The sequence below is a fragment of the Vombatus ursinus genome, unplaced genomic scaffold (assembly GCF_900497805.2).
Source record: "Vombatus ursinus unplaced genomic scaffold, bare-nosed wombat genome assembly UNPS02005286.1, whole genome shotgun sequence".
NCBI lineage: Eukaryota > Metazoa > Chordata > Mammalia > Diprotodontia > Vombatidae > Vombatus > Vombatus ursinus.
This window is the reverse complement of record NW_020945064.1, coordinates 4,159,710-4,187,011: the sequence shown is the minus strand read 5'-3', so window position 1 is coordinate 4,187,011 and position 27,302 is coordinate 4,159,710. Positions and strand designations below refer to the sequence as shown.

At 39.8% G+C, this 27,302-nt stretch overlaps 1 protein-coding gene across 1 annotated transcript in view; it reads left to right on the top strand.

Moving 5' to 3' along the window:
• CDH1 (cadherin 1) overlaps positions 1-25,952 on the top strand; it is a 61,566-nt gene extending 35,614 nt beyond the window's left edge. The window contains exons 3-16 of the mRNA XM_027847591.1: positions 383-621; positions 4,972-5,115; positions 5,264-5,419; positions 7,327-7,471; positions 9,716-9,891; positions 10,800-10,928; positions 11,659-11,841; positions 12,049-12,293; positions 14,733-14,878; positions 16,035-16,259; positions 18,907-19,137; positions 21,628-21,758; positions 22,489-22,632; positions 24,209-25,952. Coding sequence (XP_027703392.1) covers positions 383-621; positions 4,972-5,115; positions 5,264-5,419; positions 7,327-7,471; positions 9,716-9,891; positions 10,800-10,928; positions 11,659-11,841; positions 12,049-12,293; positions 14,733-14,878; positions 16,035-16,259; positions 18,907-19,137; positions 21,628-21,758; positions 22,489-22,632; positions 24,209-24,418 — 2,504 coding nt within the window. The 3' untranslated portion in view covers positions 24,419-25,952. The remainder of the gene's footprint in view (positions 1-382; positions 622-4,971; positions 5,116-5,263; positions 5,420-7,326; positions 7,472-9,715; positions 9,892-10,799; positions 10,929-11,658; positions 11,842-12,048; positions 12,294-14,732; positions 14,879-16,034; positions 16,260-18,906; positions 19,138-21,627; positions 21,759-22,488; positions 22,633-24,208) is intronic.
• Positions 25,953-27,302: the final 1,350 nt, after the last annotated feature.

Sequence of the window (27,302 nt, the reverse complement as noted above, 5' to 3'; positions counted from 1 at the left end):
TGGGGTCATGAAGAGTCAGACATGATTGAAACAACTGAACAACGACAGTTTGGGTTGTATCTCAAATATCCTGTTGGAAGACCATCTGTAGTTTGATACTTAAACGTACAAGCTCTTTACCTATTTGTACCCCCTTTTGCCCAGTTCTTGATGGGTGGATGAATTGAGTGTTCTTTCCACAAGGAACTCCCTGGAAGGGAATGGTACCATCCGTTATGATTCAACAAATCTTTGTTAAAAGCTTACTTTGTGCCAGACACTCTTCTAGATACTGGGGATATAAAGACAAAAAAAAAAAAAAAAAAGGCAGGCCCTGCCCTGTAGAAGCTTCCGCTATATACTGATCTGACAAGTTCTCATCAGATATGTATGTACTTTGCAGTTCACTTTGAAAGCTGTTCTGAAAGAAAGCTGAATGCCTATTTCTCTGAGGATTCAAGATTCAAAGTGACTTCTGCGGGTGTCGTCATTGTCAAGAGGTCTCTACAACTCCATGATTTAGAAACAAGCTTTAATATCTATGCTTGGGATGCTGCAGGTAAAAAACTCTCAACCAGATTGACAGTGAAGGCACCATCAATACGACATCGACGGCACCACCACCACCACCAGCACAGAGAGGTATTTTGGAGCATTTGTTTGTTGATTTGGGGGTATTCTACTCCAACTCTGATTTCTTATCTTTTGACTTCATTCTCCATGCTGGACAAATAATTAGTTCTCTGTGTTTGTCTTAAGCTTCATAGGATTTTAGAATTTAGAGTTGGAAGACAACTTAGAGATGTCTCACTCCTTCGAGAAACTTGCATTCTACAGGTAGAGACAGCCACATGTACTCATAGGAATTATATACAAAATTCTTGGAGAGGAAGGAGGCGCTACCAGCTGGGGGGGGGAGCAGGACAAAGACCTCATGGATGATGTAATTTTAGGAAACATCAGGAAATGGGGGCCGCTAGGTGGTGCAATGGGTAGAGCACCGGCCCGGAAGTCAGGAGGACCTGAGTTCAAATCCGGCCTCAGACCAAACACTTGACACTTACTAGCTGTGTGATCCTGGGCAAGTCACTTAACCCCAATTGCCTAAAACAAAACAAAACAAAACAAAAAAAAAGGAAGTATCAGGAAGCTGGCAGATGCAAGAGAGGGAATGTCTTATGAACAATAGCAACAAGACTAGTTTGGCTGCTGGTACTGTCAGACTCATACAAATTGGTCCCCGGTGAGCTACATATTGACTTTGATAACCACAAACTAACTATGTTTTATTGTATTTTTATTTCATTAAATATTATTTTCAGTTTCAGATGCTTTCTCACCCTCTTTCCGACCCATTGAGCAAGCAATCTGATACCCATTATAGTCATGCAAAACGTCTCTGCATCAACCATGTTTAGGGGATGGGAGGAGGCAAGAAAAAAAAATAAGCTTAATCTGTATTCAGAATCTATCACTTCTGTATCAAGAGATGGACAGCATTTTATTTCATAAGTCCTTTTGAGATCCTTGTCGCAATTACATTTCAATTTAAGTTTTGTGTTGTGGCCACAAGCAGAGTAATGTATATTTGCAAAGGTAAATTGGAGCCAGATTGCAAAGAACTTGATGTGACAAACTGAGGCATTTGTATTTGATTCCAGAGGGAAGTAATAGGCAGCTACAGAAGTTTATTGAGCATAAGAATGGCACAGTCCTACCTGTGCTTTAGGAACATGGTGCTTGCTGTGTTGCAGAATAGATTGAAGAATGGAGAAAAGCCCCAAAGCCCATTTTAGGTTGCTAGAGGCAAGGAGATTATTAGGCTATTGCAATAGCACCCTTAGTGCTGATGACTCCATTAGAATACAAGCTCCCTGAGGTTTAAGGACTGTTACTTATTTGTGGTGGTTCCTAGAACTTAGCATAGTGCCTAGCACATGGTAAGTGCTTAATAAGTACTTTTTCATTTATTAAATGGGCACATACACATATATACACATCCCATGCAATACCTAAGTATAGTCACCCAAAACAAATACATTAGCAGAATTTTGAAGTCTTTTAGTTGTTTTTCTTTACGATGTTGTATGCATTGAATAAACTTTCTTCCCTGACTCTCATTTCACCGTGCTGTTGCCCATACAATTCCTCCCAGGTTTCTCTGAATCCTTTTGTCATTTCTTACAGTGTATTCCATTCCCTTCATAGACTTGTTCAAGCAATTGGTTGGCATCCACATTCTGTCTCATTCTTTTCTGCCATATTTTTGTTCATGTGCATGGGTCCCTTTTTCTTTGATCTTGTTCCTTTCTCATTAAGAATACAAAAATTTGGTGCAGAGAGTATCTCTATGAAATTTGTGTGAGAAAGCAGAAATGTGGATTAATTGTTACTGATCTTGGTCATTTCCTTAAAAAAAAAAAGCAACACTGTTTGTAATCTTTCCTGTTCTTTGGAATTTTCCCTTTACCCTCCTGAGATGAAAATTGAGCCTTTGATTATCTTTAAAATTGTGCTAACTTAACCACTTCAAAACATGTCTCTTCCATCTATTTTTTGAGCCCAAGTATAAGGTTTTATTTTTTGTCTCTATTTCTGATTAGATTTAGCTATGTGTTCTAACCTCTTGATCTTGAATTACAAAAGATCTTGAATTACAACCTTCTCTACCAGTGTCTTAGCTACCCCACCCAATTTTTTTGAGTTTCTTCTTCTTTTTTTTAATTTTTAATTTATGGACTAAAACAATTCTATAACATAGTATAATTTAAAATATGATTATATGATGATATATATAAAATAATAATATATACAAATATGATTATATGATAAAAAAGATGATTGCACATGAAACTGCAAATCTATTATATACAACTGGCTATTCCTTTTAAATATATGTAAGGTCTGGAATTCCCCTGGCTGGGGAGTCCTGTATCTCCCCCATAACCATGGGACCTTCTTTTTATACCAAAGGAAGAGGCCATAGAGCTCTAGATGGATTATAGGAAGTAATTTAATCAATCACTATAAATATTTTGGGTGGTAGCCAGACAGTTCTGTGGATTCCCACTAAAGGACCCCCAAAACCCCCATGGTAATTATAGAAAACAAAGGCAGGAGAAGCTAGAGAGTACATCACTACTGATTGGTGGATATTTTTGGTTTTCTGCTTAGTAATGAGCTTGGGAGTTAAGCCAATGTTATGCCCAAACATAAGTTTGTGTATCAATCATATCCTGGTCACATGATATTCTTGTTATGACTTTCATAGATCCAGAATATCTTAAGTTTTGACTCAACTAAAATATAACTGTAAACAGGTCACTGTGTTCACAGAGTTTAAGTTTTTATGACTTTTCACTTATTACTTATTATTATACACTTATTATTATTATGTATTTTAGGGCTTTTTCCCAATATGAACCCTACAATATACAATAAAGTTATTAAGTAAATTTCTTTTTCCTCCTCCCCCCTCCTAATGGCTACCATTAGACACAAATAGGGGTGTGTGTGTGTATGTATATAAAATTATTTTATGCATTCTTCTATTTATCAATTGTTTCTCTGGATGCAGATAATATCTTTCTTCATATGTCCTAAATAGTTAATTTGGGTATTTGTAATAGTCAAAATAACTTAATTGCTTGAAGTCATCCTTTTTTTAAAATTTTTAATTAATTTATTTTGAATTATCAACAATCATTTCTATAAGCTTTTGAGTTTTAAATTTTTCTCCCCCTCCCCAAGGCAGCACGCAATCTGATATAGGCTATACATATATATATATATCTATATATAGAGAGAGAGAGAGAGAGATATATATATATTCCTATTAAACATTTTCACATTAGTGATGTTGTAGGTAAGAATTAGAACCAATAGGAGGAACCACCAGAAAGAGGAAACAAAACACAACAGAACAAAAAAAATAGCAAATAGTATGCTTCGACCTGCATTCAAACTCCATAGTTCTTTCTTTGGATGTGGATAGCATTTTCCATCATGAAACTTTTGGAGATGTCTTAGATCCTTGTATTGCTGAGAAGGGTTAAGTCTATCAATATTAGTCAACACACAACGTGGCTGTTATTGTGTACAATGTTCTCTTGGTTCTGCTCACTTCACTCAGCATCAGACCATACAAGTCTTTCCAGGTTTTTCTGAAGTCAGCCTGTTCATCATTTCTTAAAGCACAACAGTATTCCATCATATTCATATACCACAACTTGCTCAGCCATTCCCCAGTTGATGGGCATCCTCTCAATTTCCAATTCTTTGCCACCACAAAAAGAGCTGCTGTAAATATTTTTGTACATGTGGGTCCTTTTCCCATTTGTATGATCTCTTTAGGATACAGCCCTAGAAGTGCTATTGCTGGGTCAGAGGTCAAAGTCATTTTTTTTTGTTGTTCAGGCAATTGGGGTTAAGTGACTTGCCCACAGTCACACAGCTAGTGAGTGTTATGTGTCTGAGGCTGGATTTGAACTCAGGTACTCCTGACTTCAGAGCCAGTGCTCTATCCACTGCGCCATCTAGCTGCCCCATCAAAGTCATTCTTAAAACAATAATGCTGTTACTGTATATGATGTTGTCTTGGTTCTGCACATTTCATTCTTCATTATTTCATGCAAGTCTTTCCATGTTTTTCTAAGATCATTGAGCTCACCATTTTTCCACCCAATTTTGTGTCCTTCATAAAGTAAGCATCCATTTAACGGCAGGGTAAAAATCTTATTTATTCATTTGAAGGCTTCTTTCTCAGTCATAATATTACATTCATCACAGTAACAGTCTTCAAAATCACAGTACGAACCGTATGTAAAATCCCATTAAATCAGTTCTAAGGTCTTTCTTACTAGGATGGACGTCATTGAAGAAGCTTGTCCATGCTCAGAAAACTAGAGAACCTGGCATTCATTGTAAGTTTGAATTGTTAACCTTCTGGTTTCCATCTTGATTGACAGCTCTTTGGAATATCTCTCCTTTTAGGAATCTCTCCCAGAAGAACAGAGAGAAGTACTGATGTTTCCCAGCTCTCGCTCTGGTCTTAAGAGGCAGAAGAGAGACTGGGTTATCCCTCCCATTAGCTGCCCCGAGAATGAGAAGGGTCCATTCCCTAAAGTCTTGGTTCAGGTATGGAAGGAAATACTTTTTTTTCTTTTTGGTGGGGTAAGGTTGGGGAGGAGCTGTCTTGCTGTGAAGAAACAGCAAAGGAAATTGTTGACGAATGAGAGAGAATTTCAGTCCCCATGGCTTACGAAGCTGTTTCTGTTTTCTTTAGATCAAGTCCAACCGAGATAAAGAAACAAAAGTTTTCTATAGCATCACAGGACAAGGGGCAGATGAGCCTCCACAAGGGGTCTTTATTATTGAAAGAGAAACAGGGATCCTGAAAGTGACAGCGCCTTTGGACAGAGAAGACATTCCAAGATACATCGTGAGTACCTCCAGGAGCATTTCAGGAGAATCCTGGTCCTGGTTTTTCTAAATATTTTGGGTCAGCAATGTAGAATTCCCCTATAATTTAGTCAATCAGTTATTCAATAAACATTTATTAAGTGCCTACTATGTGCCAGGCAATGTGCTGAGTGCTGGAGATACAAAAAGAGGCAAAAGACAGTCCTTGCCTTCAAGGATCTTACCATCTAATTGTGGAATAGCAGCAAGACCACGAGACTTAGAGCCAGGAAGACCTGAGTTCCAGTCTTGCCTCAGATACTTACTAGCTATTTGACCCAGACAAGTCACTTAATCTCTCTCTCTCTCTCTCTCTTTTCCTGTTTATCTCTCTCCTCCGTTTCTCTCCCCTCCTTCTTTCCCTTTCTCTTCCTCTTCATTCCTCTTTCTCACCCTCTTCCTCCACTCTGTTTCTCTTTCTCCTCTTTCTTCCTCTCCTTCCTTTCTCTCTGTCTCAATTTCCTCATCTGAAAAACTGGCACAATAGTAGCACTTTACTTCACAAGGTTGAGAGGATGAAATAAGATAATCATATGTAAAGCACTTTGCAAACCTTAAAAAAGTTTATGAAAAATTGAAAATATGGACAGATGAAAGGATGTTATATACATACTAGTTGCTACAATCATTATTAGTTATTGTTATCCTATTCTAATGGCTTTTTTTTTTTAAAGCAAAGAGGTATTAATGAGTTAGATAGCTATGCCAGGAATTTGCTAATTCAGTCCATTAACACCAGGCTAGGTCTTTGAGTGTAGACCTCATGTGGGTCTGTTATCCAGATCATCACCAGCTTAACCAAAAGGTGCCAAATTTAGATACCTGAATTCAGATGACTCATCTGGTCATGGGAAGAAATTATTGTTATTCCATTAGTAAGAAGAAACACCTAAGGTGCTCAGGACATTTTAGGGGTCTAGATTGCTTCTTGGACAGTAAGAAAGAGATGGGATGTGGCAGAGCCATTCCCTAGGATGGGTGACTGGGATCTTGCCCCCAGGTCCCAGTATCTAGGGGAGTGGTATCCCTCCTTCCCACAGTAGTCTAGAGACTGCTTCTTGAAACTCTGTTTGTCCCTATGGGGCACGATATTTGGTGGGGTGGGAGGAGTCAGGCCCTGGGAGAAGCCAATGGGGAGCTTATTTAAGAGTTTAGGGGAAGAGATATGATTCTCCTCATGCCCAATCTCAGTTTGCTCAGGTGCCAGCTTTTCAGCTCTGGGAAGAGTTCATTCCCATGCATTATATACATCCGAATAATGCAGAGATTTGATCTAGAACACAAACCCATTCCTTAATTTATGTGGTGTCTGATACCATATGGACCATGTGATGATGATGGGCTATGAGGCAGCAGCATGATCTGAGCATAGTTAGAGATAGTTGATGAATATCAATTTCCCGTTTGTCTTCTGAACAGTTGAAACCAGCTCACAAAGAATCTGGGCAAAATATTAGTGTCTATGATCTAGAATAGATTACTTATCCTTACTAGGAGTAAGAATTTTTCTTTTAACTCTCCTATGAGCAAAGTTTCTTTTGCCAGCCAGTATAGAGAGAATGAATAGATGAATTTAAGTGCCTGGTGTTAGCAATAATTTGGTAGAAATTGGCTGACCAAGGAATAGACATTTTCCTGTCCTACTGTGAGAGATAACTTAACTTAGCCATGAGAAGCTAGTTTGCCATAACAGTAGTTGAAATATTGCTTAAATAGCATTAAATATTTAAAATTAATTTCCTGATATGGAGGATTTTGGGGGGGGAGGGTCAGAGTGAGAGAAGATTAGATACCACCCTCTTGGAGACTCTCCATTTGTATTGCCCTTTTCCCCATTTCTTCATTCTTAGTTAGCCCCCATGTGACTCTCTAATTTTAAATTTACAGCTTTACTCCCATGCTGTGTCTTCAAATGGCCAATCTGTGGAGGATCCAATGGAGATAGTGATTAGAGTAACAGATCAGAATGACAACCGTCCTCAGTTTATACAGGAGGTGTTCAAAGGATCTGTGATGGAAGGAGCTCATCCAGGTATTTTTTTTTTAATAAGACAAATTCCAAATGAATCAACAACAATCTAAATGTAATAAAAGAAAAAGCACATAAAGGAGCCTGTTATATCCTTTACCCTTGGAGAGGGGATAAATTATTCACCCATGATTTAAAGACATAATATGTTTGATTATAGAAAGAGTTGATGTACAACAACAAAAAATACATTTAAATCAAAAGGAAAGAAACAAAGTAGGGGAAAAATCTTTCCTTCAAATATTTTTGACAAGCCTCATCTGAAATTCATAGGACACTTTATAAAAATAAGAACCGTTCTTTAATAGCAAAGGAATGCTTCCATAAATGGAATACATTGGAAAAAGAAATTGAATAAATGGAAAAAAAAATAAATAAAAGTTACATTAAAAAATATTAAGAAGTCAACAACCACGTGGGAAAAAAATTCGCCTAATTTCTGGTAACCAGAGAATGCAAATTAAAACAACCTGAGGGTCATCAAATTGACAATGATAAAATGACAGTTCAATGCCAGTATGACTAGTAAAGCAGGCATGCCATGCCATTGTGTGATGAGTGGAATTAATTTAGTGTCCCAATCACTAGGGAATGGACAAGTAAATTAGAATATGAATGTTATGGGATGTTACTGTACCCTAAGAGTCAAAGTTGGGAATAATTGAAGGAAATTATGGGGATACATGAAATGATGGTATAAAGAAAGCAGAGCCAAAAGAACTGTGTAATTAGAAACAACAATAATTCTATGTTAAACACAGGGAAGGTCAAGATACCATGAAAATAAGGACATTAGATGCTATTGTCTTAAAATCTATATCTGTATCACATGGATTGAGTTTTGGTTTTTGTCCAGACCCGTGATAGGAGCTGCATATAGAAACTCCCTCATCTCATGCCAATCTGTAACTTATAAATTTGTTGCAAGTGAGATCTTAAGTGACTTTCCCGTGGTCACAAAAAATCAAAAAACACTCGAGCTCACATCTTTTTATAGAACCTCCCTTCCCTACTGTGGGATGCTGACTACTATACCATGTTGCCTTCCTTTGGGGTAGGATGACAATCAGTGAGTAAAACTTTCATGGATGTGACTTTATTTTATTTTTGCTTTCTTTTGTTTATTTTTAATATATTCCTGTTTATATGTTTAAATGCCTGTGTCTGTTACATTTGTGTTAGAATAAAACTCAGGCACATTCCCATTAAATTAAACCCAGAAAAGTTGCAGTTTTTCTTTTTAAAAATTTTTTTCCTATTAACTTATTTTTAGATTTCAACATTCACTTCCACAAGATTTTGAGTTCCAAATTTTTTCCTCATTTTATTCCTCCCCCCACCCCAAGATGGCATGCATTCTGAATACCCCTTCCCCTAATCTGCCCTCCCTTCTATCTTTCCTCTTCCTCTTTTATTTTCCTGTAGGGATGCATAGTTTTTCACATCTGGTCATGAACAGGTTTTAAGGGATTAAATGCAGCCCAGTAAAAGTAGCCCTTTAGCTGGATGGATTCTCATCTTTAGATGCCACAAAAAGTGTCATCCAATCAACAAGCATTTATTAATCTCCACCTGTGTGCTGGGTACTTTGCTGGTTGCAGTTTTGCTTGGTGACACACACTAGCCACGTAACTACGGGCTTTAACCTCTCAGTGCCTCCAAGTAACTAATAAGTCGCCGATCTACCCTGGAGGAGGAAGTTTCTACAATGGAGCTTCCTACACAGATGAAATTACTGAGTATATTTTTTAAAAATAATCCTCAAGAAGCTTAGGTTCATCTCCAAACAATTAATGGCTTAAAAAAAAAATGGCGAGCAAAGCTTCAGACATCTTCATGCTTCTCTTGAATCTTATTTATTCTGAGAGTTGAGGCCCAGACCTTCTATGAAAGGAAAGCGAATTCTTGTCCTTTGCATCTCTTAAAATGCGGAATTTAGTTAACAAAACATTCAGATAAAATTTAAAACGATCCTATAAGCCCTAAATCGTTTTTTGCAATTAGTTTTTTAATTTTATACAAATTTATTTCATACAAAATGTATACAATTCAAATTTATACAAAAGTCTGTTACTCATTTCCATTTGTAGGAATTAGAAAACAGGGTAACTAATCATATCCTCAAACTCTTCTTTTTCTGCCTCTACTTAAGAATATCATTGATGGGGGTGAATGTTGCCCAGGATATCTTACTGTATCCTGAATAGTACCTGTGCCTTGAACTCTTCTCTGCTTTCAAATTTCCAGGTACCTCCGTGATGCAGGTGTCAGCCACTGATAAGGACGATGATGAGAATACCTACAATGCTTTGATCGCTTATTCTATTCTTAGTCAGGAGCCCAAGGCACCCCATGATAGTATGTTCACCATCAACCGGGCAAATGGAATCATCAGCGTGGTCACACCTGGCCTAGACAGAGAGGTGTGTGTGTGTGTGTGTGTGTTTGTGTTGTTTTGTCATAGCCAGCAATGTTCCTGAAAGCTATTTCTAAGCCTCAAGTGATAGGCAAATGACCCTCTCTCTCCTGGAGTTCTCAGGTGTACGTGACTTAAACTTGGAGAGGAGGAGGGTTATTGGTTTTAGAGCAGACCATGGTTTGGAAAAGAAGTCTCCTTGGCCTCCATGAGCACAGGGCTCATCACCATTCATCTGGATGACTGGATATACCTGTCATAGATACCATTTCTCTGGGCTACGAACAGGCTTAATCATTCTCTGTCAGCCTTCAGTAATCACAAAATCTGTAGATGGCCTCCATTTCCCTGCTCTTCTCCCTAGGTCTGCCTCCCCATTATTTATGATTTGTATGACATTAAAATCCAGTGAGATAAATCTGATTATTCAGGGCATTATTAAGAATTTGATTGTTGAGGGCCAGATGTCAATTGACCCAGATACCTGGGGCCAATTGGAATCCCTGTTAAGCCCTATTATGAGTTTCTGCATTGATGGTCTGAGTAGGTATCCAATAATTTGCTTATTAAGAAGAGTGATTTGGGGGCAGCTAGGTGGCACGGTGGATAGAAATCCATCCCTGGAGTCAGGAGGACCTGAGTTCAAATCCGGCCTCAGACACATAACACTCACTAGTTGTGTGACTCTGGGCAAGTCACTTAACCCCAATTGGCACACACACCCCCCCAAAAAAAAAATTTAAAAAGAGTGATTTGGCCCTTACTTTCCCGGCTTTGTGCGGGCTTCTCAGCTTAATAATTAGAAGGAAGGGGAACGTGAATGTCTTCACTGACCATAAAAGGGTTTCAAAAAAATTTGGCATGCTGTGAGTAACACTGGAAATTGGTCCTGATTATTGTGTGTTTGTTTTGCAGAGCAACCCAGAGTATACACTGATTGTCCAAGCTGCTGACTTGGACGGAGAAGGTCTAAGTACCACAGCCACAGCGATGATTACAGTCACGGACACGAATGACAACCCTCCTATCTTCAACCCAACTACGGTAATCCTGGTGCCACTCATGGCTGTAGTTGGTGATATAGCTTTGTATGGAAATGCCACACAGCTCAGCAAAGTTAACTCTGACTGAAACTGAAGAAGGGACGCATGTGTGCTCATATTTATGATAGGAGCCTTGGCTTCCGATGTAATCACATCGAAGGTGGTTTGGATTTGTTCCACTTGGCCTCAAGAAACTGGGACAGATGGATGGAAGTTACAGAGGAAACTTTGAGCTAGTATAAGGAAGAATTTGCTAATAATTAGAGCCGTCTCAAAATGGAAGCCTTAGGTGAATGACCACTTGTTGGAGTCCATAGATTAGAACCGGAAATGACCTTAGATAAAGTCTAGTGCTTCTGTTTGGCAAATAAGACATCCGAGGCCTGGAGAAGTCCAAGGTCCAGTGAGTAATAAGCGATCGAGTTGGGCTTTGAACCTTACTCCATTATCCCACATTGTAAAGCAGATTCATGCTTCAGGTGGATTTTAGGCTTGGTAATGGCCTGGCTCCTGCAAACTTGACTCTATGAGAGTGTCAGAAGTAGCCTCAGAGTTTGTGAAAGCATTAACATTTATGGATGGTTTATTTGTTGTATAGAAATCTGGATCCATTTAGGCAGCTTATCTCTGTGAAGATTGTGCTCAGATTTGATAGCACCGTGAGACCTGCAGCTCGTGGTGTTCAGCCGCAGTAGGTCATCATTGACCTGGTTCTCTCCTTTGCTTTGCAGTATGTGGGTGAAGTGTTGGAGAATGAAGTGGACGCAGTCATTACAAAGTTAAAAGTGACTGATGCAGATGTTCCTAATACTCCAGCATGGACAGCGGTCTATTCTATCCTAAATGATGAAAAGGGTCTCTTTGCTGTTACCACTAACCCAGCAACCAATGAAGGAATTTTGAAAACAGCCAAGGTTTGTGTGTGGTATGGGGAGATGGGCAGAGACCATAGAAAGTGGCCATGAGTTGTCCCGTAACCTGGGCAGCAGATTTGGTGATAGTGAGTGGGTTTGGGTCGAGGTCATCATTGTCATTGTTGTTATTTTTATTTCCAGGTAAAAAATTTTTTTCCAACAAAAAGTTGATCTTACCATTTCTCTACCCACTCCTTTCTTTATCAGGGTTTGGATTTTGAGACCAAGCAGCAATACATTCTTCACATAACAGTAGTGAACGAGGTTCCATTTGTTGTCAGCCTCCCTACCTCTACAGCCACAGTCACTGTGGATGTCATGGATGTGAATGAAGCCCCGGTCTTCATGCCACCAGTTATGAGAGTCGAGATACCAGAAGATTTCGAGTTGGGTGCTAGAATTACATCCTACACCGCTCAGGATCCCGACAAGTTTCAGTCACAGAAGATAATGTAAGAGTGAAGGATGATACACACACATGCACACGCGTGTCTATGTTTGTGAGAACCACATTATTTTGCATGTAAATAGATTCAATTTTGATAAAATGGAAAAGCACCAGAATTAACATTTTAGAAAACTAGTTTCTAGTTAGTCCTGACTCAATCATTAGCTGTGAGCAAGTTAGTTAACCTCTGAGCCTCAATTTTTCCATCTGCAAAATGGAAATAATATTTACTTATTCCAGAAATTCTTAACTTTCTTTGTTGTTGTTGTTATGGACCCCTTTGGCATTCTAGTGTAAAACCTATGGATCTCATCTCAGAATAACGATGTTAAATGTCTGAAATAAAATCTATGATTACAATGGAAACGAATTATATTGGAATAAGTAGAAATTTTTTTTTCCATCCAAGTTCATGGACCCCACGAAATCCATCCAAGGTGGTCCATTTATCTCAGGTTGAGAATCCTTGATCTGGGTTCTTATAAGGATATAATGAAATAACGTATATAGAGCTCTTAGTAGTATAGAAAGCACTGTGAGGGAGGGGGGCAGGAATGTTGTTGTTCAGTTGTTTTTTAGTTGTATCCAACTCTTCATGACCCCATTTGGGGTTTTCTTGGCAAAGATACTGGAATGGTTTACCATTTCCTTCTCCGTGTCATTTTACAGATGAAGAAACTGAGGCAAACGGGGTTAAATGACTTGCCCAGGGTTACACAGCTAGTAAGTGTCTGAGTCCAAACACTTCTCATTAAGAGGAGTCTTCCTGATTGCCCCACCTAGCTGTCCCATTCTGCATTTAAGAGAAAAGCTCTATAAGCTCAGAAGAGTCCCATGGTGGGGCAATCAGCTGACCATTAGACTAGGTAACAGGCTGAGGGCTTTGCCTTATCTAAGTCATCTTGACATTTACTGCCCATCTGGGCTCTGAAACTGGAAAACCATTTGGAAAGACATAACTTTTAAGTCAGTTGTGGTACAAGTAATCTGAGAGACGCAGATTTTGAGTTGGTTGGCTAAAAGTTGGATGCAAAATTCACCAAAATGGTTGAAAAGTTTTGCGTTTTTGTGTTTGTTTTGCACTGGTTCAGACAGGTTGAAGTCGGTGTATTTTTGCCTGGGTGACCTGCTACCCACCTCCTCTCTCCCACCTCCTTCTGCCCCCAGTGAGAAAGAAAAATAAAACCCCGATAAAAACATGTATAGTCTCACAAAATAAATTCCTGCATTGGCTACATGCCAATAACCCCCCCCCCCCCCAAAAAAAAATGGTAGCTCCAGAGTCCACCACCTCCATCAGGAGATGGGTAGCAGAGCTTCATTGTGGGTACTCCATCTTTTAGAAACTAGTTCTGGCACGAGATCTATAGGCACTGAAGGTTTTTGTTCTCTCTCTCCATAGATGGAGATTATCTTCTGTTCTCCATTACTTAGATTTACAAGGCCAGCTTGATAGAAATCGGTCCTCCTTTGGTATGGTGACATTGTCTGTCCATTTGCCCACTGTAGGGATACGGACGTGAAAACGACAGGCAGTATGATATAGTAAATGGAGAACTTGCCTTAAATGAAATTATAGGTTGAGTTTTTGTTTTCTTAAGAGATAAGCCTACCCTTTGACCCAGCAATAGCACTTCTAGGGCTATATCCCAAAGAGATCACACAAACAGGAAAAGGACCCACATGTACAAAAATATTCATAGCAGCTTTTTTTGTGGTGGCAAAGAATTGGAAATTGAGAGGATGCCCATCAATTGGGGAATGGCTGAGCAAGTTGTGGTATATGAATGTGATGGAATACTATTGTGCTATAAGAAATGATGAACAGGCTGACTTCCGAAAAACCTGGAGAGACTTGTATGGTCTGATGCTGAATGAAGTGAGCAGAACCAAGAGAACGTTGTACACAGTAACAGCCATGTTGTTTGATGACTAATGTTGATAAACTTAACCCGTCCTGGCAATACAAGGATCTAAGACATCTCCAGAGGCCTCATGATGAAAAATGCTATCCACACCCAAAGAAAGAACTATGGAAGCTGAATTGTTATTTTTTTCTCTTCTGTTGAGTTTTGTTTCCTCTTTCTGATGGTTCCTCCTATTGGTTTTAATTTCTACTTACAACATCACTAATGTGAAAATATGTTTAATATGAATGTAAATGTATAGCCTATATCAGATTATGTGCCATTTTGGAGAGGGTGGTAGGGAGGAAGGGGGAGAAAAATTTTAAACTCAAAAGCATATGGAAGTGATTATTGATAAATCAAAATAAATTAAGAAAAAAAAAAGAGTAAATAAGCCTAGACACTGTCTTATTTTTGAACTATTTTGGTTTCTCTGCTATCTTATGAGGATCACCAAGAATTCACTGGAGGCGTATTTAAATGGACTAATGTAAAGACCGACTCAGTGATGTATATGTTCCTTACCATCCTTTCAGGTATCGAATTTGGAGGGATCCAGCCAACTGGCTGGACGTTAATCCTGAGTCGGGGGTCATTTCTACTCGGGACAATCTGGATAGAGAAAACATTGAGTATGTGAAGAACAGTACCTACACAGCCCTCATTGTGGCCGTGGATGATGGTAGGGTTGTTATGCTTGTATTGTTTTCTGCTCTTCTCTTCCTCCCTAGTTCTTCCACCTCCAAAGGCATCAACTAGGTAGCGTTGGGTTTGGGGTTTTGTTTGTTTTTTGAAAGGAGGAGATGGTTCAGACTTCATTAGATACATAGTTAGCATGTTGTATAGTTTGTTTTCAATTATTGTTTGTTTGTTGTTGTTTTTTTTTTTTTTTACCATTTTGAAAATTTTGATCTTCAAATGTAGGTGAATATTTCAACATAAAAAGAATTTTAAAAGAGGATATGTATATGAGACCAAGAACTTCTGTTTGGGTGTTTTGTTTTATTTTTAAGTATATATTGAATTTAACATGATAATAACAAAAGTTGCTTTTACTTTCTTTTATATTTTAATGTTCTTATCTATATCACTACCCATTGACTTCCCTTTCCCCCTTTGCCCCTTGTAATACATATAGTCAAGCATGCAAATGGCCATGTGTGAGAATATGTGCCCTTACTCTGTACCTCTAGTCCATTACCTCTCTGCCAAGAGGAAGGAGGCGTATTTCATTGTCAGTCTTCTGAGATCATGATTTAGTGGCTACATTGCTCAAAGTTCTGAGGTCCTTCCAGATTGTTCTCCTCTACCTTCTTGGAGTGGTCATGCTGTCCTGGTTCAGTTCATTTAATTCCATATCGCTCCATACTGATCTTCACAGATATCCTTAATCTGTCATACTTAGGGTTTTTTAAATAATGTAATTATATTCCATTATAATAATATGTTTTCTGTAAATGTCATCTGACATGCTGTCACTTAGTGTTCTTGACAAAATTCCTTCACCTATAGTGTGAGCCTGATTCTAAAATCTTATCTTGGATCGTGGAAATATTGCTTCCTTAATTAGGAGCTGAATAAAATCAATATTGAGGACCTAGTTACCATTTAATTTTTTTAGGGTAGGGGAATGGCGATTACAGGTGAGCATGTATTGTGGGAGGGTGGATATGTTTGGAAGATAGTTACTGGGGTCTGAGGAGATTAGAGGGTGTTGAAAGCTAGATAAAGGAGGAAAGAAAGTAATAAGGATCCATCATAGGTTACTGAATGAGGTAGTGCCATTTCTTCTCTTAACCTCTTCCAGCTAAGATGTCTTTCTCTGCTCCTTTCCTTAGGTTCTCCTCCAGCCACGGGCACAGGAACCCTTCAGTTGTTTCTCTTGGACATAAATGATAATGGTCCAGTACCTGAACCTCGAAGCATGGACATTTGCCAGAGGAATCCAGAGCCTCAGATTATAAATATTGTTGATCCAGACCTTCCACCAAACACTTCCCCCTTCATGGCAGAATTAACACATGGCGCTAGTGTTAACTGGACGATTGAATTTAATGATAACGGTAGGTATCCAAGCCTCTTTGCAAGCTGATTAGAAGGACATGGCTTCTTCAATTTTCTGTCTACAGTAGTCAGTAATAGTCAATAAACATTTATTAAGTGCCTCTTATGTGCCAGATACTGTGCTAAGCACTGGGAATACAGATACAAAAAAGGAAAGACAGTCCCACCCTTAAGGAGCTTACAGTCTAATGGGGGAAGATAACAAATGAGGAAGCTGAAATGCTGGACCATGGTGGAGATTTCAGAGAAGTCCCATCATTAGCTTTGCTTGGTTTCCATTTGGACTTAACAGTTTTTTTTTCTTTTTGGTGAGGCAATTGGGGTTAAGTGACTTGCCCAGGGTCACACAGCTAGTAAGTATCAAGTGTCTGAGGTGAGATTTGAACTCAGGTCCTCCTGATTTTAAGGCCAGAGTTCTATCTACTGCACCACCTAGCTGCCACTTGGTTTCCATTTGGGAATACCATGCCTCATTCAGGATAAGATGATCACCTGAAATCTCATCACTATGCAGATTGACTTAAGTTTTTGTAGTTAATTCTCCATTTTCCATCAGCGCCTTATGTCCTCTGGTACCCCAGTCCCACTTTTCATCTTCCTTTTGTGTGTTATGTTCCCCCATTAGATTATAAGCTCCTTGAAAGCAGAGATTCTTTTTCTTATTTGTGTCCCAGCACTTAGCATAGTGCCTGGCATATAGAGCATAGTAGGTGTTTAACATTGAATTGAAAATAGTATAGATATAGCACACAGTAGGTGTTTAACAAATATTTATTGAATTAAAAATAGTATAGCCAGGGAGGAAATGAGGAAACCTCTCCTGGGGACTTCAGGCATGGCTCCACCCTCCCATCAGAGAGAGAGAAGGTGGTGTCCCAAGGCTGATGAGATCTTACAGGATGATGGGATTTTCCCAAGGAGGAGATATGGTGGGAAAGGCAGTCAGGAATCCCAAAGTAGTGTGTCTGGGTGTTCTGAGCTGAGCCTCCTCCTTAAATGGAGGTTTTAGAATTCATGGCTCCGCTGCTCTATCACTGTGCCCAGTGCAGTGCTGGCGACCTAACCATTCTAGATGAAATTAATTCTAATTCTCACAGGTGTTCCCTCTCCCCTTCTCTCTAATCTAATCTAAATTGACCACATATGTACGTATGTTTTATTGATATCTTTTGTTTACTACCAGCTGTTTATAAGTGCCCCCATATGTTTACATACTTGCCTTCCCTTGTTACAAAGTAAAACCAACATAGGAACCACGTTTTTCATCATGTGCACTATTCTGCACCCATAATATTTTCCCTCTTCTCCCTACATCCCCCCCATTCTCTCCATGGAAGAGAGGGAAGCATGTTTCCTCATCTTTCCTTTGGGACCAAATAGGTTATTATAATTAGTGTTGGGCTTTGTTTTGATGGATTTTTTTCAATCATTTACATTATAATCGTGTCAGTTTCCTGGTTTTGCTTACTTTACTCTGTATTTGTTCATACAAGTCTTTTATTTATTTATTTAGTGAGGCAATAGGGTGAAGTGTATTTGCCCAGGGTCACACAGCTAGTAAGTGTCAAGTGTCTGAAGCCACATTTGAACTCAGGTCTTCCTGAATCCAGGGCTGGTGCTCTATCCACTGCACTACCTAGCTGCCCTCCCCTTATATTTACGTGTTACAGTTTATTCAGTTACTTCCCAATTAATGGCTATCTCCTATTTTTCTTGTTTGCCCACTACAAATAGGCAAAAGTGTTGCTGTGAATATTTTGGTCTACATGGGACCTCTCTGTCATTTGGAATGTCTGAGTCTAAGGGTCTGACCGGTTTTGCGACTTTTTTCTCATACATCTGCAATCTGATTTCTAGAACGGTTGGATCATTTTATCAGAGTCAAACTGGAATGCATTCCAGGTCCAACACTGTTCTGTAACAAGCTAAAAACAGGTTTTCATGGTCATAGAATCATAGAGCTGAAAGGGACATTGAAGGTCATGTGGGACAATCTTAACCTGAAGCAGGAGCCTTCTACTTGTAAGAAATTCTTTGTTGAGCCCCTGGGACTGCCTTTCAGTGGCTTTCACTTCATTCATTAGCCCAGCTTATACTTCCCAGAGCAAATCAGCGTCTAGTACTACCCCGTGTCACTTGAATTTGAGGTTGAGGGTGGATTCTTTCAGCCATACTCTGCTACCCTTCCCCAACAGTGTAATATAATGCAGGATTGGAGCTCAAAGGAGCAGAGATGGAAGAAAGTGTTCTTCATAATCCCAATTATGTCACCATCCCAATGTTGGTCACACAGCACAAGTAGGTAGCTTGTTTATGAATAGGAAGAGCTCTGCTAAAACTAGAAATTGGATTCTGGGGGCAAGTAGTTACTTTTCTTTGTCAATTTGTTCAACTGTAAAATGAAGAGGTTGGATTACTTATCTAAGTTCTAGGGTCCCTCCCATTTCTAAAATTTTATGGATCTATGATTACTTCTCTTGGTATTCTTTTGTATTCCACTGAAATATAGCTAGCTGCTTTCATATTTTACTCTAGAACAAAGATTCTTAACCTGTGTGCACTGAACCTCTACAGAGTATAGATTTCAGGGAGTCTATGAATTTGTTTTTTATTTTGGGAACTATATTTCTTATGCTTTCTTAACAGCAAGAGAATCTCTGACTTTGAGGCCAAAGAAAGAATTAGAACTTGGGGAATACAAGATAAATCTCAAGCTGACAGACAACCAGAATAAAGACCAGGTGACCACCTTGGAGGTGTACGTGTGTGACTGTGAAGGTGCTGTGTCCAAGTGTGTGAAGACGGGTGTAATTGCCCAGACTGGCGTGGATGTACCGGCTATCCTGGGAATACTAGGAGGAATCCTTGCACTGCTGAGTAAGTGACTAATTAATAGATGCCATCTTCTGGGAGTCTTGGACTTCATGGGCTCATCTCATACAATTGGGGAAGGTTAAGTCAAATAAACAAGTACTTTGTGTGTGCCAGGCACTGTGCTAAAAGCAAACCTCTCCTTTCCAGCAGCTGATGGTAAAAGGGAGATGAAGTTTGTTAAGAGCCTCCTCTCCTCACCAGTCTCTCTCATCTCAAAGCCAGTCTTCATGCAGCTGTCACATAACCTTTGCTAAGGGATGACCATGGTGTTGACCTTCCCAAAAATGTTCAGTGACTCCTGATTTCTTCTAGGAGAAAATACAATCATCAGTTCAGGTCCATCCTACCTTTCCAGTCTTCCCTCATCACTTCATTCAGTCTTTTTGGGGGGAGGAGGGGGGGTTTGGCAATGGGGTTAAGTGACTTGCCCAGGGTCATACAGCTAGTAAGTGTTATTTGTCTAAGGCTGGATTTGAACTCAGGTCCTTCTGAATCCAGGGCTGGTGCTCTATCCACTGCACCACCTCGCTGCCCCATTCAGCCTATCTTACAGCCAAACTTGGCCACTACCTGTTCCCTGAATTCGACATGCTCATTTCCTCTGTTCCCATGCCTGGAACATATTCCGCCACTCCCCTTGTCTCCACATTTTAGAATCTTCTTTTCTCGAGTCTCAGATCAAGTATCTGATTTCCCTGATTCTCTACCCTATAGCTGAAAATTTCCTTCCTCTTAAATTTCCCCAGAGCTTCCTCTTCAGATTGTCCTCATGATATTCTCCCTTGAATTATTCATATTTGTGTACAGGTCCTGTTCTTTCCACCCACTTCACACCCTATTATATAGAATGTTTACTCCTAAGGGGCAGGGATCATGCCATTGGTTAGGTTCCTTCCAGTAATTAGCACAGTGCATTGCATACACCTATTGGGCATTTAATAGACATCTTGAATTGCTTGTTGATGGGAGGCGAAAATGAATTTGGGGAGTAGATACGTTGAAACCAAGTTATATTGAAATTGAGTCTGGAAATTGAGGTTTAAATTTGGAAATAAGAGATTATTATCAAGCGTTTTGTGGTTGAACAATCATGAGAAGTGATTGTTTGCCCCTAGAATGTGTTTCTGCTACTTTGACCACTGCTGGTCTGCCTCAGTACCCTGGACCCTGTGTCTTCATGGTAGTTGTGTGTTAAGGTGTGTTCAGATACCCACTCTCCTATACTGTCCTCCCTCTGTGGAAGTAGGGAAGTTTCACACTTCTCCTGGGTCTGTGGATATTAGATCCCCACTGAGTGCCCCAATACATGCAGACCTCATCATCTTTCTTCTTCCTGCAATAAACCCTGTACCCTCTGGAAGCAGGAAAGGGCTAGGATTGGCAGCTTCAGGATTTGGAGATGCCATTTCTAAGTCAGAAAATGGGCCTTGAGGTCAACTTTTGAGGGGTTCTTGGGAATGACAGGAAGTCCTAATGTCAACCAAGAACACCATGTTGTATTTTTATTTCAATAGCATTTGGTTCAGTCTGTCGATATGCATTTATTAAGCACCCACTAGGTCTCAGATACTGTGCAAGATGCACTAGGGATACAAATAGGAAGAGATCTCTAGGGGTTACCAGTCCAACAGTGGGAACAATAAGTATATTCTGAAGTTTAAACACTAATGATTTAGTCAGTCCTGTGTCCCAGGAGCTTTCCTCCCATGAAGCAGATCACAGCCTCTCTGTAGATGATTGACTGGTCCTTGAAAGAGTGGCTATGGCCAGAAACCTCATTCTATTATAGAATAACAATAGAGAACATTCACATTGCACTGTTAGGTGCTTTATACACTATTTAATTTGATCTTTATGACAAGGTAGGTTGTCTTATATTGCAGGTTGACAGCTAAGGAAACTGAGGCTGACAGGTTAAGCAATTTTATTTTTTCCAATTACACGTAAAGATAGTTTTCAACATTCATTTTTTATAAGATTTTGAGTTCCAAATTTTTCTCCCTCCCCAAGAGAGCGGCAATCTGATACAGGTTACCCATTTGCAATCATGTTAAACATATTTCCACATTAGTCATTGAACCTGTGTTTTGATAGTTCTACCCACTGTGCCACACAACATCCAGTCTTGAGGTGAGCTTTTCCAAATTCAGTAACTTATACCTAGTCTGTCACTGGCCTCATATTAGAATCCTCCCCTACTTGGTAGGACCAAGAGGAGCTTGGTCAGAAATAAGTTTAGAAATGAACTCAACTTTGCCGCCTCTCCTCTTATGAATTCAGCATAGGTTTTGGGGGTATAATTTTATTTATTTAATAATAATAAGGATCTCTTGCCCCTATCAAACATGAAAGACACCTTAAATAAATAAAATTATACCCCCAAAAACTTACATTATTTTCTAATCATATTTTTCTTTCCATTTTTTTTTTTGGACATTTCATTATTCTTTAGTGCGTTTTGCTGTCCTCATTATTCCATTTCTTATCGCTTAGTTTTACTGCTGCTGCTGCTTCTCTTTATCCGAAGAAGGCCAGCGGTGAAAGAGCCTTTACTGCCCCCTGATGATGACACCCGGGACAATGTCTATTATTATGATGAAGAGGGAGGCGGAGAAGAAGATCAGGTTGGTTTAAGTAGCCCCTTAAAAAAAGTTCAAAGTTATGTGTCTCTGCTACACCTTAATTAAAGTCTGGGCTAGTAAGCAGCCTGGTTGGGCTTTTATTTGTTCGGTTGAATCTGATTTTATAGGTAGGCTGAACTCAAGTCCAGATCCTTTTGCCGCTTTGCTAGAAATTACCCAGGCAATCCACAATCTCTGAGTATACTTTACCTCTATATTCTTAGAAATTTGTCTCGTTCTAATATAGACAGGATAGTTGACATTTATATTATATATACCTTAAAGGCTTTTATAGCACATTATCACATTTAGCTACCAATACCTCTCTCAAGTAGGTAGTGGAGTCCCATTTGACAGATAAGGCAATTGAGAACTCACATGTCTAGTATATGTGAGAAACGATTTAAATCTTGGTCTCTATTGACATAAAGCCCAAGATTCTTTCCATCTCGTGATGCCGCCTCTTTAGATATGTATACACAAACATTTAACAGTAAGTCAGCACCGATCATCTATTATTTATATATGTCTTAAGGCATAAAAAATTACGATATAAAAAGTTCCTATAGCACTTAAGTTGGTATGCCCTTTTATTTCCTGCTGAAAACTTCTCCAGAATAATCCATGATCTATAATCTAAAAGTTTACCTTTGACATATTTGGTTCCTTTTGGGACATTCCCTTGTTTATAATTTGTTTTTCATTTGTTTGTTTTCCACTTTCTTTCATAAAGGACTTTGACTTGAGTCAGTTGCATCGGGGCCTGGATGCTCGACCAGAAGTGATTCGTAGCGACGTGATACCAACACTCATGAGTGGCCCTGAGTATCGCCCTCGACCAGCAAATCCAGATGAAATTGGCAATTTCATTGATGAGGTAAAAGAACAGGTTCGAGAACAGAAGTGTAATTTGTATTTAAACCTAGCGATTGTCCTTACAACAAAGGGAAGGAAGGAATGATGGATGGATGAACCAACCCCCCAAGTTGTCTTTTCTCCTCCTTTCCATGGTTTCTCCTCTCTATGTAGGACCTTAAAGTTACCTCATTTTAATGGGGATTTATTGAACTTCAGATCAGCCTTAGAGAATCCAGAAAGTCTGCATGGCAAGAATAAGAGCCCCTTAAATTAGAAGCATCAAAATATTCATTCACCAAAAACTGGTCAACAGCACAGGGCCAATGGAGAAATGCCTGGGGAGCCTTGGCCTATGCCTTTTAGGGTTTTTAATTAGTGTCTTGGCTGAAGGGTCAGATGGTTCTGCCTGTCAGATTTTCAGATAATACCAAATTGGGATGTTGTGTGATAGTCATGATTCACAGACATCTTGAGAGTCAAGAAGGACTGACTGAATTGGATGGTGAAACTTATTAGTGTCTATACTTGGGTTTGAAAAGATGAACCCAAATGAGATGGGGAAGATAAGGCTAGACAACAGGATCTGTACGAATTCAAGCTGGGAAGAACCCTTAGATCTTTTAATGTAGGGAGTCCATGAAGTTGGATGAAAAAAAATCCGATATCTCTATTTTCACTAACTTTTGGTTGCCTTTGTAATCCTCTGCATTTTATGTTTTGCATTTAAAAACATTATTCTGAGAGGAGTTCCATAGGCTTCACCAGATTGACACAAGAAAAGTTAAAAACTCTTGCTCTTTTTTTTTTTAAAGTAATCAGGGTTAAGTGACTTGAACTCAGGTCCTCCTTATTCCAGAGCCATCACTCTATCCACTGTACCACCAAGCTGTCCTGAGAAGAACTGCTCTTAACCTAGGTCCTTCATTTTACAGATGAGGAAATCCAAGCCTCAAGGGCTATATGCCTATATATATGTAAAAATAGCTGGGATTTTCTGTGGTGACTCAGAATTCATTACCTAACACCTATCACAGAAATATATTGATGTCTACACCCGTAGTCCCCCATTTTTTGCTAAAAAGGGAGGGCAGGATAGAGGTATCTAGAATACTTTTTAAGGATGACCTTCTCTTCCCTCTCTTAGAAACCAGCTATGGAAGTCAGGTGCTTTATAGGGAGCTGTGTAGTGCACTGGGCCAGGAGCCGGGAAGACCTGAGTTCAAAACCAGCTTCAGACGCTTACTAGCTTTGTGTGACCCTGGGCAAGTCACTTAGAATGAGGATGACAAATAGCACTTATCTCCTAGTTGTAAGGGTCAAATGAGACGATATTTGTAAAGCACCTATTAGCATAGTGTCTTGCACACAGTTGGTGCTTAATAAACGCCTTTTCCCTTTCCTTTTAGCTGTTTGGAAGGATAAGAGGGAGGGTGTTTAGTTAATGTTGGTCGTATATATTAGGGCTTCTTCTGTGCGTGTGTCACAAGAACCATGGGAGGATGAAATAACCCAAATGCCACGGCAGGCTAAGCCTCCGTGCTAATCATGAGCTTGAGATTTCTTTGACTACAACATCTGTTCTCCGTTTCTCATAGAACCTGAAGGCGGCTGACAGCGACCCCACAGCGCCCCCTTATGACTCCCTGCTCGTATTTGACTATGAAGGCAGCGGCTCTGAGGCGGCCTCCCTGAGCTCCCTCAACTCGTCTGGCGCTGACGAAGACCAGGATTATGATTACCTGAACGAATGGGGCAATCGCTTTAAAAAGCTGGCCGACATGTATGGCGGAGGGGAGGATGATTAAAGGCAGAGCCTGGGGCTCAGAGTCAAGAAACAGTCTCCAGGGGCTATCATCCCCAGGATCAGGAGAAAGAGGCACGTGTGATCCAAGTGCTATCTGTTCCTCGCTCAACTGTGTAACAAAAATAGGAATTATTGCTAATTTACAAGGTTAGTTTTCTATTTTAAGGCTAGTATCAGTTCTCTCTTCCTACTCTCACCCCTCACCTTTAATTTCTTGAGAGACACAAGTAAAGGTTTCAGCAAGTAAAGGAAATCTGTTTCAAGGGCAGTTTTTCCAGTCTTAGAGCCACCATGTTGGTGGGCACTTCTTTGGGGCTCTGCCTAAGTTGATAATAAAAATAGATGGCAGCTGGCCCCCCACTCTCTCTCACCTCTGCACCCCCTTTTTAAATGTGTGTAATGTTTTTTTTTTATTTGTTTTCATTTTTACTTTTACTTTGGTTCTAAATCGATTCCTTCCCTCTTCTATCATCGCATCTTTCCAGGCAGGAGCTCTCAGAAGCACATACCTTACTTCACATTTATGGGCAAGACTGGCCACGGCCATTTTATAAACTTGACATCATGGTGTCCATAAGTTTTCCTTTATCACCAGTTCATTATGTACAAGTATGTCTCAAGTTTGTGAAGGGATACTGGTCATGTAAGGGTCATTATTATTGTTGGAATTCTTTTGGAGAGATGTCACAGAAGGAGAAACTAACAGGAAATAGGGATTTTTTTCCGTGTCTCATAATTAATAGAATGAAATAATGATGCACCAACCAGGGAAGCGTTGACAGTGCAGTCGCCAAAGATTGGAGATGATAGGTTAGAGTGGAAGCAATAGCCAGAAGCATCGGAGAAGGAAGCTTTAACATGTCTTTGGAGAAGAGGATTCTATCCAGGAGGGGTGCTGCAGTTGAAACATTTGGTTTCAGAGGTTCTAGGTTCTCCTCAGATTTCCCAAGTATTGATTTTGGGTCATGTCTCCTGCATGCACTAGCAGACAGATAATAAGAAAAACTGAGGAAGTTAGCAAGCAGGCATCTTCCCTGGAGATAGACTAAATTGGCTGAAAGGCTTCTCCCCCTTTCGCCAGATCAACAGGTGAGGTGCTGAACAGAGGAGCTTAGACCAGATGTGGGGAACCTGCAGCCTCGAGGCCACATGTGGCCCTCTAGGTCCTCAAGTGCGGCCCTTTGACCAAATCCAAACTTCACAGAACAAATCCCCTACATAAAAGGACTTGTTCTGTCAAACTTGGTTCCCCACCCCTGGCTTACACTAATTGCCACGCACGAAGGAAATGTTTTGTCAGAATGGCCATTAAGGGTTTTTGGTGCTTTCTGTTCGCAATACCCCTGAAATGTCTTCTGTCTTTTGCAGCCAAACAGTCTGTGATGATTTAGCACTGTTTCTAGAATGCATCTGTTCAGGTCCTTTTAAATTTTGTACAGTGTGGGTGTGGAAGACAGCTGTGATCCATGTTGACAAGAATTAAACCCTTGAAAATGCATTTTTATAAATTATATTAAATAATTTTGTTAAACTGTTGTCAGACTGTTACCTTATTTGAACAGGCACCACAGTCCTGTGCCTCGAGGTAAAAGCACCTCCTGACCCTAGCTAGATGATGGATCCAAGGCTCAGTTATCCCTGAGAGTGTCATGAATTAATACTAATATTAAATTTCCTATGATTTAAAAAGTTCTATGTCCAAGAGGATTTTTAAAAATTGATACATTTTGTTTTGCCACAACAACAACAATAGCTAGTGTTGAAACAGTGTGTTGAGGCTGGCAAAGCACTTTACAATTATCTCAGTACAACCCTATGAAATAGGTATTATCATTACTCTCATTTTACAGATGAGAAAACTGAGGCTGAGAGAGATTAAGTGACTTGTCCAAGATTGCACAGCTAGTAAATATAAAAAGTAGAATTCAAACCCAGGTCCTGTACTCTAACCAATTGGACGTTCCCAACAAATAAAGCACTAACCCCTGACAGACTACATTTTATACATGTATACAACTAGGTGCAGCCGTAGATAGAGTGCTGGGCCTAGAGTCAGGAGGACCTCAGTTCAAATTTGTCCTCAGATACTTACTAGGTATAAGACCCTGGGTGAGTCACTTCACCCTGTTTGCCTCGGTTTCCTCCTCTGTAAAATGAGCTGGAGAAGGAAATGGAAAACCACTCCGGTAACTTTGCCAAGAAAACCCCAAATCAGTCACAGAGAGCTTGCCACATTGAAAGGACTCAACAATAATAGCATATACACAGGTACGCATGTGTATTCATTGTCTATAGGTATTATATACTTATATCCTCTCCCTTTCCCCCCCACCCCATGCTTGGTATCTCTGTGAGCCTTAGGTCAGCCATTTAACAAATCTCTGGGCCCCAGTTTTTTCATCTGGGATTAGACTTGATGCCCCCCAAGATAGCACTGAACCAGCAGGGGCCACAGTGGAGCAGAATGACACTCCCCCTTCCAGGGGTAACAGCAGAGTTGAATTTATCATGGTACTGGAACTGGGAGTAAAGTGGGGGATTGCTCAAGACATGAGAATGATATAGGATGGCCAGGTGAGAAGATGGCCTTGCAGCAGGGAATGAAATGGGGATTGGCTGAAGCTTTTCTGAAATGCAGTGTACATATGGGTCCTTTCCATCTGTCTTTGATCACTTTGGAGGATAGACCTAATAGTTGTATCACTGCGTTCAAGGGCATATATATGCCGGTTTAATGGCTTTTTGGACATAGTTCCAAATTGTTTCCATTATGGCTGGACATGGGTGGACAACTTCACTAACAGTGTATTAACATACCATACCCCTCCCCCAAATCCCTCTAGCATTTGTCATTTTCATTTTTTGTCAATTTTGCCAATCTGATG